Source organism: Myzus persicae, unplaced genomic scaffold (assembly GCF_001856785.1).
Source record: "Myzus persicae strain clone G006 unplaced genomic scaffold, MPER_G0061.0, whole genome shotgun sequence".
Lineage (NCBI taxonomy): Eukaryota > Metazoa > Arthropoda > Insecta > Hemiptera > Aphididae > Myzus > Myzus persicae.
Window position 1 is genome coordinate 40,123 of NW_019104077.1, and position 18,475 is coordinate 58,597.

The following is an 18,475-nucleotide window of genomic DNA, read 5'->3' on the forward strand; positions in this document are numbered from 1 at the left end:
ATTTTTTAGTCTCACTAATATGCATTTTCTAATTTAAATTATATTCTTCTATTATTGTAATGTCTATAATTGTTTTATAAAAAAATTATGAATCATTATCATTATCATTATCATGTTAATTAGTTAGGTACAACTTATAAATTATTTAAGACTCTCTAATCCCACCACAAGCATTCCTTGCAGGGATTAGGTATCAACATTGCTCTATTATTAATCATGTTGTATAAATGTAATATTATATAAATGTTTTTAAAAAAAAATACAAACAAAATATATACATTATTATTATTACGGTCCTTGTCACGAAAAGTTTCTCCTGGAAGTCTGGAACCCAGCGGCCATTTCGAATCAGTTCGAATCATAATGTACGATTCGTTAAAACGTACTGCACTCTGCTGCAATAACCGGTTTCATTTGAGAACCCATAACTAACAATCCTGCATCTTTAAGAAATATATTGTAAAGATACAATCACTAAATCAGCCTCGGACACAGAAAAACGGATTAGGGACTGGACACTGAAAACGGACAATGGAGTTTAAGATAGGAAGTCAGAATGTAATGAGTCTTTTTAGGACTGGAGAATGCCAAAGCTTAGTAGAGATAGTGGATATAAATAAAATAAATTCATGTTTTCACATGAGAAAATCTATAAAGGAACATAGAATTCCCCAGATGAAGTAACAGTTAACCAGAAAGATCACCTTATCGTCCAAAAAAGATTCCACTCGTGCATTCGAGAGATACGTAGTTATAAGAGGATCAAACTGTGACACAGATCACTTTCTAGTCGTAACGAAATTCAAACTAAAATTACGAAGTCAGATACGGTTGAAGAGCAAAAATTATGTACCTTGTAACTTGGAGCGTTTGAAGGATAACAAGATCCAACAAGAATATACTGTAAAGATGAGAGAATATATTAAGATTGAAGAAGTGAATATAGAGGGAGAATAGAACAAGATAAGTAAAGCTATTAATGAAGTTGCAAAAGCATTACTCCTTAAAGCATTATAAGCTGGAGCCCCTTAATTGAGTTTTAAAGTTCCTTGAAATTATTATTCGGTTACAATTATTCTTAATAGTGGTACAAACGGGTATCATCTGAGTTATATTAGTATGACTTGTAAAGATAGTTCAAAAAAAAAAATTGAGGACTATGTAGGTATAGTATATTTATACATTTTCAGTAATTCATATTAAATTGATGAATCTTTCTATGTAGAAATACAAGGAAACAATAATTTTACTAAATTATTAAATCTAAACCTGATTCGAGCAAACTAAAATCAGCTGTTGTATATTATATTTTATAATAAATCTACAGTATACTCGTATAATATCATAAATCAAAATAATCTAATTGTAACTTATAATAAACATAATAATAATTATTAAATAATCCTAAAAAATTAAATTAAATTTATTAGGTAATCGAATAGGAACAATAAAAAAATATGTGTATTCCTATGCTATTATATTACACGTCTTATATAGGCAAAGTAATTAAATTTAAATTGTGTAACACACATAATCATATTAATATGCTAAACATTAAAACACACAATATACATATAAATAATATAATCTAATAATAATGAGTTAAAAGATGATTACCTACTTGGCTACATACTTAAATCGTTCTACAATTAATAAGATTTAATTAAAATTTAAATAGTTTTTTCAATGGTTTTCCATTTATACCTAGATTGTAAATAAATTCTGTGTTGTTTTTTTTGGAATTGTATGCATTTTAATCCAAGATAAATTAATAATAATAATAAAAACATATTCGAATATTTTAGATTAGATAATACTATTATGATTATAATACTAATCTCGTTGAATTTTTGGAGATTCTTGACGCATCCGATTGCTTGACATAAATGTAATATTTTTAATACCTTTTAGTACATTTACATTTTTACATTTAATACTTACATGACAAACACTTTATCACAATAATCATTGTTTATAAACGAATTTTGTCTAGTACCTACATGACGTATTCGATAAATTAAAATGTATATCATATTACCTAACTACATTGTAAATTGGTAAATAATAGGTACAGAAATATTGTGGTGTAAAATATGTAAGTACTATTTTTTACATTGATCGAATTTTAAATATTATTATTAACTAGCTGTCTCGATGATGTCTATAAAAATGAAAATGAATTAATATTTAAGTGTACTCCGACTGTAATCGATTTACGTTTTGTTTCGACAAGAGTTGCAACATGAAATTTTATAATACTTGTAAGAGCACAGTCTGGCTTGGGCGACAAAATTACAATTTCTATGTTGAATGTCAACACACTTGGGATCATCTGTAAACATGGATTAAGAATATTATGAATCTAAACTTCAAGCGTGGGTACACTATCATTTCAATTTCAGATATAGAAAAAACAATATTTAACCTTGATCCGACGGTGGTTGAGTACTGGTCAATATTGGCTTGTTCTCTCTTTCGATTCGGCTCTCTTCACTTGATACTGCTGCTGAAAATGAGATTTAAAAAATAATTTAATTTCTTTTGAAAGAACTATAATAAATAATAATCTATATTCAGTAGTTAAACAGAAATAATTTTACCAATCAATTAACTACACGCATAAATGCATAATATCATTGTTGCCAATTACTAAGTACCTAGTAATATACGTTTATAGTACCTGAATAACTATTGACGCATTGACTTAAGTTACACGAACGTCTGGCAGGTGGTTTCTTCGATTCATCACATTCTAACGATGGTTTTAATACTTCATTGAGGCACTTGACATCTCGTTTCTGAACACCCAAGTCGCACGATCTCGAGCACTGAAAGTAAAATAAATTATAATAATATATTTTAAGATATCCTTCCACATCGGTAGTCCAATCAGTGTAAACGCGTCTATACCGGCAGCCACTCCGAAGTGAACCAATTAGAATCGCAGTTTTGGGTGAAACACGACATGGTCATAGCCGGCTTTTCTTTGCCGGAACACTGACTTTGAGGAACAACTTTCCATTCTCTTTGATCATAAGACATACAAACAGAAGTTCTTGTTTGATTACCCCAACCACACATTTCAGAGCACTAAAAACATTTTTTTTTTTAAATTTTTATTATTATTATACAATATGATGATATTATTTCTATGGATCACCCAATTTTTTTTCTATTATTATTATAACACAATGCATGAAATAAGTAATCTATAGGTATAAGTGAGAGGAACAATTTGTTGGATGAACGATGATGTATTTTTTTGATTATAATATAATATGTAATAATTAAAGCAAATACGTATAACACTAGGCCAACTTTCTAAACTAAAATACTGTCAATAAAAAATTACTACTTAACTCGAAGTAATCAAGAAACAAATTATTATTAACAAATACTGATTACTGGAATCAAATCATTAAATATTTTAATATTGATATCTTACTTGTGACCAAGGTCCTGTAAACCAAAGTCCACTACAATCTTTGTCGCTCAAGCAAGCTCTGCTCGCCTCTGGTTTTATTGATTGATCACATGCGTTCTCGCGATCAATTCCTAGCGAACAATAAACCTTTCTAGTTTGGGTACCTGTGCCACATGTTTCTGAACACTGAAATAAATACATAATATCACTTGCGTATTTAAGATTCATTGAACAATACATAATATCATAAGACTAACTTATTCTAAATAACATTAACATTATCTTGTTCAAGATTTATCGGCTAAAAAAATATATCTTAATCAATTATAATATATACGATGACATGTACGCAATATGTTATTTTTTATTTTATTTGAAATTTTGTTATTTTTTTTTTTTAGAAAAAGAAAATTGTTAATGCCATAAATACCGCATATGGAAAATACTTTAATATTGATGAGTAGGTATTTAAATTTTAGACAACTGGAATTAGTGCAACAAAAATTCGCGGTATTCACTTTAGGTGTTTAATGAATTATATAAATAATTTCATTATTTTCAGTGAAGTGTTTCATATAATGCTTTGAAATTCAATATTTAAATACAGGTTAGCATTTTTTAATAAATGTACCTACTACCTAATATAAACATTATTTTAATAAGCATTAAACTTATTGCCAATAGACATTTAAGACGGTTATTACTTTTTAGTTATTTTATCACTTATATAATTATGTAAACTACATAATAGTGATGTAAAATTTTAATTTTTATACCTTAAGTATAAATAGATTATTATAATATTGAAATACCTGTGACCAATCCGATAGAATCCACGAGCCAACAGCGTTGGAAAGGGCCATCGCACACGGTCCCATGTCACAAGTCGTCTGATGCGGAGGTTTATCGTTAGGCTTACATTCGGTTTCGTTGGCTGACGAACAGCTTACCGATCGTGACTTGATGCCCGTGCCACAAGTCGTGGAACACTGAAAAATGAAACCAGCTGATTAGTTCGTCGTATCCCAAATTCACGACATAATACAACCCCATGCCCTATTAGCTGCAGATGTGATATTATAATAATATTTAATATTTATATGTATTTCGCAGACCTGCATTGGTATATTTATAGTAAGTAACTTATGGGAATTTATGCCATGGATAATGAAAAGCACTATTAGAGTTTGGGTGGATTGTCAAAACACTAACTTTGGACCAAGTGCCAGCGATCCAATGCGAGGTCCCGTCAGATTGGGTGGAATCACAAGGCGGCCTTTGACAGGCTTTGGACAGGATGACGTTGGCTGGCATTGGCGATGGACAAGCCGACTCATCTACGTTCATCGTCAGCGCGGGATTGATTTGCTGCCTGCACGCCATCTCCCGGGTCTGGACCCCTAAACCGCAACCAACTGAGCAAGGGCTCCAATCGGTTATCGACCACCTGTAGGATAATAAAAGAGTGAATTATTATTATAATCTGTTATCGTAATAATACTAAAGAAGCTTTTCGTAAGTAACTCCATCTCCAAGGTTATTATTTTGTAGTATACTTACTGTGCCTCGCATGGTTTCACGTTGCATCTGAGCACCTGGGGTTGTGGTTTCTCCAACCCGTGGCACCGTTTGTCCGCGACAATTTGCTGCTGCTGGTTGTGTTCTTTAATGCACACCATCGTGGACGTCTGATATCCTGTGAAATCGGCACTGTTAGGTATAGGTAATATAGGTATTCAGAGTTCATCGCCTAAATGCGTATGGGGCAAAGATATACAATATAATCGGTGAAAAATAACCCTCATAAACACAAACAAGAAGGTATAGCCATGTAGGTAAGTCATGTTATGTACCTACGTTTGAATTAAGTTGAAATTCGTATAAATTATATGTATTATATATAGTATTTGTTGTATGTGTTATTTTTTCACTTTATTACAAAAGCATTATGTTAGGTAGGTAGTTATATAAAACAGATACTTGTACTACAAACTGATTTATATAAATACGCAAACAATTCACTGATAATAGCAACAGTGAAAACTTCCCTAACCGGCACCTGTAAATAGCAAAACCCCAAATAGCGAACGTCGTTATGGGACCAAACTACAAAAGTACAAACTTTCTATAAACCGATCTCTTTGAATAGCGGACATCTCCGATAGGGGACAAAATCTAGTGACCGAGAGTGTCTGATATTTAGAGGCTTCACTGTACCTTGAAATTATCTATATATTAATATATTAATATGCAGTATAAAATTTAATTAAAACATAAATTATGATTGTAGAAAATTTTAAAATGTGTTAAATATAAAGTGATCAACTTTTAACATATGACATCCATTTGTTTTTTCTATTTTACACTATTATTACAAAGTGGATAGTAAATAATGTGAGTCTGATATTTTTGCATTAAAGTACTCGTCACAAGAAGTGTCACAATTCAGTTTAAAATTTTAAATGTTTTAAACGTATACCTAAGTTATAGTTACGTATAACCTACTAATTAATAAACAATTATCGCCAATTAATTTTTACACATTCAAACATAACAAATTATTGTTAGGTAATAGATGTACTAACGTTTTAAAGGATATAATATTCGAAACACAATATAATATAGAAATTGCAGTTCGTATTTACGAAAGTTTACATAAATTGAATACTAAAAAATATTAAATTTACGTAAAAATAAAACTGATCCTTATAATATTTTATAAAACTTAACATCAATAATACTAGCACTATATCTTCATCAGTTTAAGTCACTGAAACCTAAAAAACATTTTTGAGAAAATTTGTGTTATAAATACAAATTTAATAGATATTCTTAAATAAAAATTATTTTGCATGGTAAAATTTTGTCTTCAATAACATAATATCTTACTTTTTACATTAATATTTAGTATTAATAAAAGCTATAGAAATAATAGTAGGTATAAACATGAGTCTCAGATACATTTTATATTATAATAATATTCTACCTAAATTTAAAGAGTTAAATACGACTACGATATTATATTACAGTGTATTTTAGACATTTTATACACAAACGTGTTTTTTCACACTAGAAATAAAAGGGTATTCTTTACAATAAGACATAATTAATACGAGTAGGTAGATAGATACCAGCTATAATTAAATTATACGATAAATATTACCTCCACCACAAGTCTTGGTACATTCTGAATAGCCGTTCAATTTCCATAAAAACTTTTTTTTCCTGCCCTTGTTACGCGGTTTTGCAGCTTCGTCGCCGATGAATCCTTGATACTCCGTCGGTGTTCCGTGCGGTTGGTCCTGGTTGAATTTCCTGTAAAATATTCCTATCTATACTCACACCGGTCGTAACATCGCGTAGCAGATTGTTTCGAAATAACCCTAACACAATACAATAAAATACATAATAATATATTATGTTATGAACTTACGTTTTGTCTTCGTTGTCGAGTTCCAACCCTTTATCCGTCGCGTACGCTTCGTCGCCAACCGGCAAATAGTTTCCTAAAACGAGACCCGACGACGTAAAAAATTAATTAAATACACGAGGATAGATAAGGTCATAATGTTAAACTAAAGCAAGAACTAGTCGTAGTGTTCAAAGTTAATAATTCTGCTGCCCCGTAGGGGGTCATACATATTATTGTTGTCATTTTACAAAATAGATTCGATTACAATAATACGCATGTAAAAAGTACAAATATTTTTTATGTGATTGCTTAATGTTATACTATTTTAGGTTTTAAATAATTAGTAGGTGTCCTATATGGTGTAGGGGTAATAACCGCATTTTCAGACCCTTAATATTTTTTGTCGAACAAACATAAAGAAAGTTGACACGACCCTGCAGTATAATTATTGTTATCTATCTCAACGTGCAGTATATTGTTCAATACAGGGCGTTTCAAAATAATTCAGCTGACTTAAATAAATTGACTACTAAAATTGGATAAATCGTTTTGAAACATTCTGCATTTTAAATGAAATAACAAAAACACGCCAACCTGGATAATATGCAGACATGTGCGAATGGTGTCTGATCAACGGTGGCGTGATGGACTCGTCCTGAGCAGGGGCATCCAGTGGCAGTTTGTATTCGTACTTGATGCCGGGATTCGTGTACCTGAACACCAACTGCAAACGGGACAAGTCGCAAATCGCGCGACGATGACGGCGTTAAAATAATAATATAAACGTGTGAATAATGAAAGACTGTATAATATTATGTTGTAATTACAATAAGGTCTACAGACTCTGATAGCGGTCCCGTGGCAAAAATGGATTCACCAAAATTACCGTTTTCTTTCCGATACGTGAATACCGTACCCGCTCCTTCGTAGTCTCCTGGCCAACTATTCGTCCAATTGCCATTCAAAATGTATGGACCGACAGTATGCTTCAACGCTGCAAGTAAATCGGTAAGATGTCAATTATTGAGTATGTATTCGAGAGAACTACAATACTATGGTATGTAATGCCAAAGTTATTTGTATTACAGAAGTCAGTATTCGTATAATGAAATGTGCTATAATAATAAACTTTAAACTAAACATAAAACCAAATTTAACAATAATAATATACTATTGCATACGATATATCGCAAAATATAACGTTATTGAGTAATGATCACTGCTGTAATTATGTACTTGTTTTTCATTTGTCAATACTAATAATTATAATCAATGGTTTTAGTTATTAAAATGTATTATAATTTATAATAAGTAATGACCAACATTTGTAACAATGGGTAGAAATTATAAAACATTTCTATCTTTATTATGTATGCATAGGCATATATTAGGTACCTATGTTATTAGCTGATGGTTTAAGTTCGTTGATGGTAATGTTGCAAGCAGATTTTGGTAATCTGGTAATTAAATTGTATCCTGTCGGCATGTCGGGTCTAGTGAAAATACCAGAAATTAAACGACACGTGCTATTGTCACCACCGCATACACCACAACCATCAAACCTCTTTAGAGGTCCACCTATTGAACCATCACAACTGACCACCTAAAAATCAAAAATCCATCAGTTAAATAATAATCGTAAAAATTACCTTTATCACTTGTGTTATATTACAGAAAACAAGTTAAAACATTAGTTTTAAATATTTATGTAATTTGGAGGGAGGGCATATGGCACACTCATTTTTATATAACTTACATACATACTACATCTACATGTTGCACAGCTTATGCATTTTTATTGTTGTTATGTATATAAGTACTGATATAAAAACACGTTAAATTGTAAAAAGTGAATATTAGACATGGATATTCTATAAAATTACATGACATGATGTATAATTTGTCTTGTTTGAAAGTAGTACCTACTCATATTATTACTCGACGAGGTCATGACTCATGACTCATGAGAGTAAATACTAAATACTTAACAATATTGCAATATTATATTATTTTATTGTATTATACGTAATCCAATAGTGAACTAAAGTAACTAGTAATTTATTCTTTCCAAAAACATCAATCTAAAATGTATTAAAAATTAAAAACGCCAATAAATTATTTGGAAACGCGAGATCGTCATAAGTATATTTAATATAGTATAATAATATCACATCGACAGTGATCAAACAATGTTCCGAGATGAATAGACGGTGCACACTGCACACGTACACTCAGTCATAAATAACAACATTAATATAATATTAGAAAACGATATTAGCCATTAGGTATACGCACAAACGCCGTCGAATCGATAAATCCTGAAAAATTACAATAATATATCGTGGTGTTGTATTTTACTTGTGAATTATAATAATATCTCATGCACGTCCAAGACGTATACTGTCGATACCGGACGCCGGACGGTCACTCTCGGTAGTAGGTATATATCTACCTACCAAAGTACCAACCTACCTGCTTACTTACCTGGGTATATATTATTATACCTAATACGCGCGCGCATCACGATGGCGGGCGTCGCGGATGCGATTTAGACGTCAATGATGAAAAATCAATTATCTCAAACACTCGAGAGGGGTGTAAGATAATAATAATAAAAATAATATGTGCTGTGCAGAGATGAGATTCCAATCAACTACCGTTGCAGTCCCAACAGTTTAATATTATACGACGGCGGCGCTTAGACAACATAAATCACCGGGGGAGCCACGTTCGCGTGTCCGTGTACGATAAACATCATCCGTGCACACATCGTATTATTCATATTATTATTATATTGTGTACAATAAATATCATATCATATTATTATTATTTTATTATTTCTTTTACCCGTGCACGGATTCCATGTAATAATATGTGATCGATAATCCGCCGAGTATCGAAATGCTTCTCACCGGGACTCCGACCGCGAGTCGATCCGGTATACACTTATATCCACGGGTACGATATCATATTATTATTATTATTCATCACGATCACGGTATATGGTAGATACTTATAAATACATAATGTATAGGTACAGCTTGCCAGCTTCAAGTTGATAAATATTACATAATTAATATTTCCAGTTATCGTTGACGCTTGACAACTTACTGCTCAATTAAATATTAAAATAATAAAAATAATATTGTTGTTGTGGGATTTCACAATGCCGTTGGACTTTGCAGGTAATACGATATTACGATAATTTGATGTAAAATAATATAATAATAACAATGTAGGTGCACATATAATTCTCGCACGATTTGTTACCTTTTCAGTATAACATTACATAGTTAAAAAAACATACTAATGTCAATACTTTGTTATTTAACATGGTATTAAATATTATACGACGTGTCTCTCGAAATTAATTAATTTCTACGTTTATAACTCATTAGTCATTATAAAAATATATAATTTATACATCACGAAAACAAATCAAAACTCTCCTCCATCGTGATTTACGCACAAGGTTTTAATTATCGAGTACAATTTAAAACGTATAATGTATATAAAAACAACGGTATTTTAACAAATTATTTATAAAAGAGTAAAAAAGTAAAAAAGTAAAAAGTTTATTATTTGGACATTTCACTGAGAAAGTATAAAACGTAAAAAAATAATTAATGAACCATCTGCATTAATTTCAGTATAGTTAAAATAATTGTTTATAAATGAAAAATTAAACATATTTTAAATAAAAATATTTCAATACATATACATGAAAGTATAAACGACCAATAGATTTTCTCAAATCCGACAGTTTAATCTGTTTAATGACCTCCATGTTTATGTAATCAAATAAAACTGCTTTGAGTACAAATTTTAAATTAAACCGACAATACCTTGTAATTATGTTTGGATTACTGTTTAATAAGAAGGTAAAAACGAGCGCACACAAAGTGTAATGTTTTTGCCTAGAGGCTGCCTGACAATATTAAAAATCTGGTATAATATGTGTATAGAATATAGATAATAGACGTCCATTGAGAAATTTAATTTAAAAATAAATTATTCGAAAATCAATATTCAGTACTTTTGTACAATATAAAACCACCGTCACTTTATATATATCTATAAATAAAAAAAATTAAATCTAAAAAAAAGCTGTGTGTAAACAACTTTACATTTTGAACGTTAACTAGTAACGAGCACAAATTAAATGCCAAATATGGCATTCGATCAGTAATATTTCAATATATTTACAAACGAATTTAAGATTTTTTATTAATTCACAAGATATACTTAACATAATTAATTGAAAAATAAAAATTACAATTATTGCAAATTACATCTTGCGAAAAAAATGTGTTAACTAATAACTGATAATCTTAGCTTTATATAACTTATTGAGATTTAAGATTTAAAAAAAATTACCGATAGGCAATAATCGAGAAATGAATTAGATAATTTTCGTTTAAATATACGCCATTATATCGTATAAATATAGTGACATGATTTGTAGTTCAAAGTCATGTTATTTTAAAAAATGTCGCCAATACCAAAGATTGAATTACAACATTTTAAGCGATATGTCAATATAAAAATTAAAAATATAATATTATTTATTATTATTATATTGTCCCACCCATTCCTCGGTGATGATTTCGATTTCGGCCACGTAAACTTCTTATTATTCGTTTACTGAGACGGTCCCAAGTGCAGTGTACTTATATTTTAATTTTAAAAACAAACTATAAAGTATCGCGCAGGCACGCACATTCGTGATTCGTCCGACTTCAACGACGCTTTTAAAACTTTAACGACACATTAGCGCAGTCTTGTGTGTTATTATTAGATCGACATAACACGCGGTTTTTTCAGCTCTTGATAAAGTGCGTATGGGCATCATATTATATTATATTATGAAATTATATATATATACTTGTCGGAAATGAGTAGGGTAAGTAAGAAAAATAAATAATATTACTAACGGTGATAAATCGACGTCGTAACGAGCCAGCAAGATTTACGAACGGGCGCCGTGTTTCCACTGTACTACTCACCAGTAGCCCATATCCATAATATCCTTAAATTCTGTCCCATTCAGACTTACGAGTCATACGTGTCATATTATCGTACTTGGCTGTAGGTAGGTAGGTATTATAGATAGGCTGCATCCGACTTATATAGTATTCAAATACTAATAGAACTACATTTTGTACGAATAGGGTCCGGCAGTATAAAATAATGTGTTCGAATTAATGTTATATTACACGATAGGTACGGAAAATCCCCTCGACAAAGACCGCTCAAAGCCGATCATTTCAGATAAAAACGTCGACATATATCCAAAATATTACAAACAAAAGAAGCTATAATATAGTTTATACTCTGATACTCAAAAACTGAAGAATAATATATTATCAATATTATAATATAGTCACCGTAAAGCATATTATACTACACATTTATACGATTTTCTGGCCTAGGGTTTGCTGGCGTTCGCTATAGTGATGCGGTTACGATATAAGAATACTAAAATATAATGTAAGACGTATCGTCGTTTTGTCCATGGCAACCCCGTATTGTGCATAATTACATGTTGCACGGCTGATCTGGATGTAGATCGCGCGTTATTTATTCAACAACTATTTTGATCAAAAGTCTGAAAAGCTCCCGTGATATGCAGACTACACGATTAGTGTAATTAACTTGTATAGACTTCAATAGTGATTACTATATTAGTAATTTCTATCCTGCAATAAAATGGACTCAGCAAGTCACATCTTATTGACCATTTATACTCAAGAGTTGATCGACCTAGTTCGTAATAGATTAATATCATACTGTTACATTGAGTACCTACTCCATAAGTACCGTCCAAATTTTTGAGATTTATCATTAATCATTACTATAAATTAGATTTATTGTTTCGATTGTTATTTTTAAAAATTGCATAATTTATGCGCCGACAGTAAAACGTTGCTAAAATCCAATCGGACACTCATTACTGAGTACTGACGTCTCAATGGACCGCGGTGTCAAGGTTACGCAATTTTCTCTCTCTCGATCTCTCTCGAGCACGATCGTAATAATAATATAAATAATAATGATATATTCGACTTACGAAAATAAATCCGCCCCCGAACCACACGGTCGCTGGGCACCATACCAGACACGATCGGATTTGATATTGTGGTGGAGGTGGTGAAGGATTTGGAAGCGCCGAACGACTGCCAACGATCATAATTAATTCGGTGGCCGGCTATAGCGGTCAACGAGCCCGGTTTCACTCGCGAAGAATTTACCGGATTTTTTCTCATTCATGTATTATATTATATTATATTTACAGAAAGAAAATTTCCCCAGGCTCACCTAAAAACGTTAATTAGGAATTTTTTCTAAATTCTATTTTACATATAAGTATTACATTCATTTTTTCTTGGATTATATTGTATTTCTTGGTAAATTGATCACCAATACGAAACACTGTAAATATTTTTAAGTAAGTTTCATACAAAAAATATATTGACTCGAAAAGTCAACTTATAAAAAACTGTGAAATATTAGTTTTAAACGAAATTGATACATATATGAATTATAAGTTTATACAGAAAAATATTAATATAAGCCATAATGTAATGAAAATGGTAATTGTAATAAAAATAAGTAAATATAGTTATTAGGTATGCAGTTATGTTTTAGTTCATGAGTAAAAGCAATGCAAAAAATGTAGTATGCGAAATTATACATATTTATAGGTATCTAGAAAATATTATTAATATTTTTAAGTAATTTTGATCGACCATAAAATATTTTATTTTATTAAGACGCCATATTATATTAATATAATTAAACGTAATAGCTCATATCTACCTTTTTTTGTACTACCTATACCTAAATAATATGCACTAAATATGTCCTTTAAATAGTATTATAGCTATTAGCTATATACTTAATAATAAACCAAGCAAAACGGTTGTGAATTTGTAGTCGTTTTTATTACAACTAAAATGGCTTGGAGCAATTTAAAAAAATGTATTATCGTGTTAATTTTATGAATGTAGGTACCTAAACATATTACATTTAAAATGTTAGCAACAATTATTTCTCTTATGTCTTTCCGATACAAATTTTTCAAACATTAATTAGGTCGATTATATCTTCGATAAATATTATGTTACTAAAACTATTTTAAATCATGTTGGATAAATTTGAATATTTTTAAAACTTAAGTTATAACAATAAGGCATAATATACACATCAGACTTAAATTAGATAACTAATCAGACGAAATTATTTATAGTAGTAGTCTAATAATTGTACAATGCATTTGTATGCGAGTCAAAATCAAATGTACATACTATCAATATAATATAGTAAAAACAAGTGACATGTACTACCGACCTATTCCGTATATAGTACCTATATTATTAATATCTAGGTCCCACAAAGGCTTAAAATATTGCAGCGTATATACAGTAGCAAAAAAAGTATCATGTAATATCAAAAATATATTTTATAAATATTGTTCTACCTACATCCTACACTATAATATATTATTTTTTATAATAAATCCATCGATCCCCCGCTTCAGTCAATTATAATACTGTTTATGCCTGCAACCTGCATCGGTGTATACATTATATATTTATATTATTAATTCTCGAGATTATAACACTGGAAAAAGTTCCAGCTAGTCATTTTTAACCGTGCCCCTAAGATAGAACTCGTGGAATTTTTTGGCAGATGTTTTATTTTAACGCTTACGTTTGTCATATTTTCTCAGCGGAAGTTAATTATAATGTTTGATCCCGTCAAATGCGTAAACGCGTATAACAACGAATGCGTGCACCAAAAAAAAAAAAATGTTCGCGATCCTCGGATTAGGCCGAGTTTGCCAAGAATCAGTCCAACCGGCGTGTATATCGCATATTATATTTTAGTAATCCTTACATCGACCGTTCGCTACAGCTTATACACACGCTTTATATCAATTCGTGTGTGATGTATAATATATTATAGAATGCACAATAGAGTTTTTTTTTTTTATTCCAGTAGGAATGGGTAGGTACATTGTTCATACAATGTCAATCTCGAAATCGACAGACAATAAACGTATAATATTTTACCAGTATAGTTTAGCGTACAGATATACTATTAAAGTATATACCATTACACCGTACCGCAATATTTATCGTATTATTTTCTAACAGTTTCTTATATATTTTACGTCCCGGTGGCGTCTGTGGTCTGTCCAATAGATTTTTGGACTATAAAATACAACTCTACACTAAAATCATATTATATCGTATTTTATATTGTAGTCGATAATTTAAAACTTTTCTCGAAATGCCTAATATTTTTTCTTTTAATGCATTTCGATCGGTCGGGACCATTAGATCGATACAATATGGGAAGTTTGGGCCGATAACGAATTATTATTATTGCGTTTCATCATTCGAAATGCACTCGACTACTACATTATAGCATAATATTATGGTATACCATATAGGTATACATACTGCCGAACACTCGTTAACTGCAGGGTCCGTGTGTAATAAGCGAAGTTCATTATATACGCCTTCTTATTTATTATGTTGACACTCCATATATTTAGGTATATATATATATAATATAATATAATATATTATAGTTATTAACATGGGAATTGGTTTCTCCGACACACGATTTCTCAACGAACATTCCTCGAACTTTGTCAAATCATATTTGTTTATTTTATTTATTTAAATTTTTTTTACACCGTTCGAATTGTGCAGTGTGCACCAGTCGATCTGGCCATGTTTCGACCCATATGTGCCCGCACAAAGTGACATGCATGCGGCCTGGTCCGAGAGCTCAGTCGAACACTTTAGCAGTGGCCGTTGCACAACATAGTTTGAATGCATATAATATACATTATACATACTATAATATTATATTTTATTATAATTTATAATAATGTAATGACTAACATAACACACAAAGAGACCGTTCAGAGGATACTTGAAAAACCGGGAACCGTCGCCGTCCGTTGTTGAATCAGCGTTGCCGCCGCACAGTTTTAATCGGCCAATCACTAACTGCTATATTATAGGCTAACACCGCCACCTTTTCCCTGTCTTTGGGAAATCCGCATCGTTTTGGTCGGGTGTTCGGATTGTCTTCTTTTTTTACCACCATTCAAAAATCGTAAATTTTTATTTCACTACAATATTTTACAACAAAATCCATCGTCACATTATACATTTTCAGTTTTCTTCAATTCGCAGCGAAGTTCATATTATAGCGATCATTGTATTATTTTTTACACTCCTTCAATTAGTTGTTTTATTCGGGAAAATCGAACTAAAAAAACTAAAATAAAGGTTTATTGATATATGTATAAAATATGTCGAATTCATTACTATATTGCCATTACGTCGAATCATTACAATAACATAGGTAATATACAATACAGAGATAACTCTTATAAACTGATCGTACAAAAATATTTATTTGTAACCTTCAATCAGGATCATTTTTTTTTACATTTTTTTTTTTAGTAATAAGTGAAATATTGAAGTAGGTACTTTTTTTTAGTGCACCGATTTTATAATCATCGATAACATGTATACCTACCTATACCAGCTATCTCAAGTCCCTAAACATTCCCCCCAATCTCCATTCTATGCTCAATATAAAATCTGAAATGGTCATTACAAGAATTCACTTAATATTGGAAGCTGGTTTCATAATTTTATGTTGTTAATATTATTTTAGTACATTTTTTTTAAAACTTTTTTCCGTCTTAATACATTGTTTTTTCCTTCTATGTTTGTCATAAGTCAATCTAGTATAATTGTATAATTGTGTAATTGTATAATTATCAAGCTGTCATAGTTACCGACTAAAAGCTAGTTTAAACAAAACATACCCATACATTTAAAAGAAACTAGATTCCCGTTAAACATTTTGAACTGATTCTATAATCATAAATATCAACGATAAAGTCAACATGTATATTGTGAAGGTTAAGTATACATACACAATGTAGTGTAAAGAGGGTGTGTAGTATTCAAAATCATGAGAAATAAAATACTTATCTCGAATTTGAGAAAGTAAGACTTTATTATGTACCTACAACAATGCAATATAATAAAAAATAACGTAAAAAATCTATTAATCCCCTTCTAGACATAAATACAATGTTGCACCAAAAGACCATTATCGTATTTTCAAAAATATTGTTAGTCAACTGAATAACATTTATTGGTCCAGAAAGTAATAATAATTGGATAATAACACTAAAAACTGGTGGTACAAAATGTTCAGGTTGTTTATATATTATATATAATGGCCTCGTCATTGGACGATACCTCAGAACCAAAAACTATTAATCCCGTTGTAGATCGCTGACAGATTTATTGGTTTCGGCAGGAAGCTATTTTATTTTCCTTCTTAAAATATTAAAAAAATTGTCAAACCACTCAAATCTAATACCATAGGATCATTTTATGTTGTTTACATTTCACCAAACAGTCTCCGGACGTGTGGGAGTATTGTACATATTTCAATGTCACGAAAAAAAGAAGTGAAAACTCGACACATATATTATTATATTATACATTATAATATGCATACTAAAACATGCACACAAACAAGCCGCCGAACTCACGATTACACAAACACATCGAAGTATATCCAATTTAAATGTTTTTATTTACCGGAAACGCTTAAATAAATGACAAATAACAACGCAAACAGCACATTAAAATACGTATTGTGATTAAAATTATAATACCTAACTACATGTGGAAAAACTATAATGATGTCCAGCATGATAATATAACATTAATTGTATTTAATGTAATCAACCGTAGAACAAGGTCCGTTATTCTTCAAACGTTTGTTCTTAATAATTGCGCTTTACGGTGTGACGATTAGGCACAACAATAAAATTGAACAATCCAACTGGCAATGCTGAATTGAATATAGGTATGTATATCTTCTATATGTATATAAACAAGTAAATGACCTATTTCAATAGTCAAAAATAGGTATGTGTTTTTATATATTTTAAGTTCAATGTAATTAACATAAAATCATCTTCACGCAAAAAAACGTACCTAACGGTTAAATTAACTACCGTAATAATTGTATTTTAATATTAAGATGGTATGCAGTAGTGTAATAAATTAAAGCTTGACTTAAATTGAATTTATGTGAGCAAATTTGAAAAAATACTAGTAAAACAGTTCTTATCGTATTTACTACGACGATTAAATAAAAAGTATTCATTAGAGTATAATCTATATGGTATTATATGGATAAAAGAATAAACTGACTGACTGACATATTATCAACGCACATACCTAAACCTGCACTGGGCCTAGAAACTTACTTAAACTGATTTGCTTATGAAGTATTATTTCACTCAAAGCGAAATCACCAAACACACGTATTCAATGTATCCCAACCCACCATAGGCGAGTAGGCGACCCATCTCGGTCGGATTTTTTCACAAAGCGATAGGTAATTGGTACACCGACACCAATGATTTACCCGTAAACTGAGGTAACAAGTTCTACACGCTCACACAGAGTATTTTGAATTTGATTTTTTTCCGAGCAAAGTCGTGAATTCAGGCGAAGTCATACATATATATTTAACTGGATACATGTACAGGTACAAAATATGTGCAATTATTTGATATA

The 18,475-nt window shown here is 30.6% G+C and overlaps 1 protein-coding gene across 3 annotated transcripts in view; it reads right to left on the minus strand.

Annotated features, from left to right (window-relative positions):
* Positions 1-1,400: 1,400 nt before the first annotated feature.
* Positions 1,401-18,475, minus strand: part of LOC111038392 (thrombospondin type-1 domain-containing protein 4-like) — a 64,959-nt gene continuing 47,884 nt past the window's right edge. For 2 of the 3 annotated variants that reach the window (XM_022321464.1, XM_022321465.1), the window contains exons 7-19: positions 8,232-8,439; positions 7,664-7,830; positions 7,431-7,560; positions 6,858-6,930; positions 6,588-6,739; positions 4,985-5,120; positions 4,637-4,871; positions 4,237-4,413; positions 3,446-3,610; positions 2,911-3,090; positions 2,681-2,828; positions 2,426-2,506; positions 1,402-2,332 (exon numbers count right to left, since the gene is read on the minus strand). In XM_022321464.1, the coding sequence (XP_022177156.1) occupies positions 2,214-2,332; positions 2,426-2,506; positions 2,681-2,828; positions 2,911-3,090; positions 3,446-3,610; positions 4,237-4,413; positions 4,637-4,871; positions 4,985-5,120; positions 6,588-6,739; positions 6,858-6,930; positions 7,431-7,560; positions 7,664-7,830; positions 8,232-8,439 (1,971 nt within the window). In that variant the 3' untranslated portion in view covers positions 1,402-2,213. Of the gene's footprint in view, positions 2,333-2,425; positions 2,507-2,680; positions 2,829-2,910; positions 3,091-3,445; positions 3,611-4,236; positions 4,414-4,636; positions 4,872-4,984; positions 5,121-6,587; positions 6,740-6,857; positions 6,931-7,430; positions 7,561-7,663; positions 7,831-8,231; positions 8,440-18,475 lie in introns of all 3 variants that reach the window. The other variant, XM_022321466.1, reaches the window with a different exon arrangement.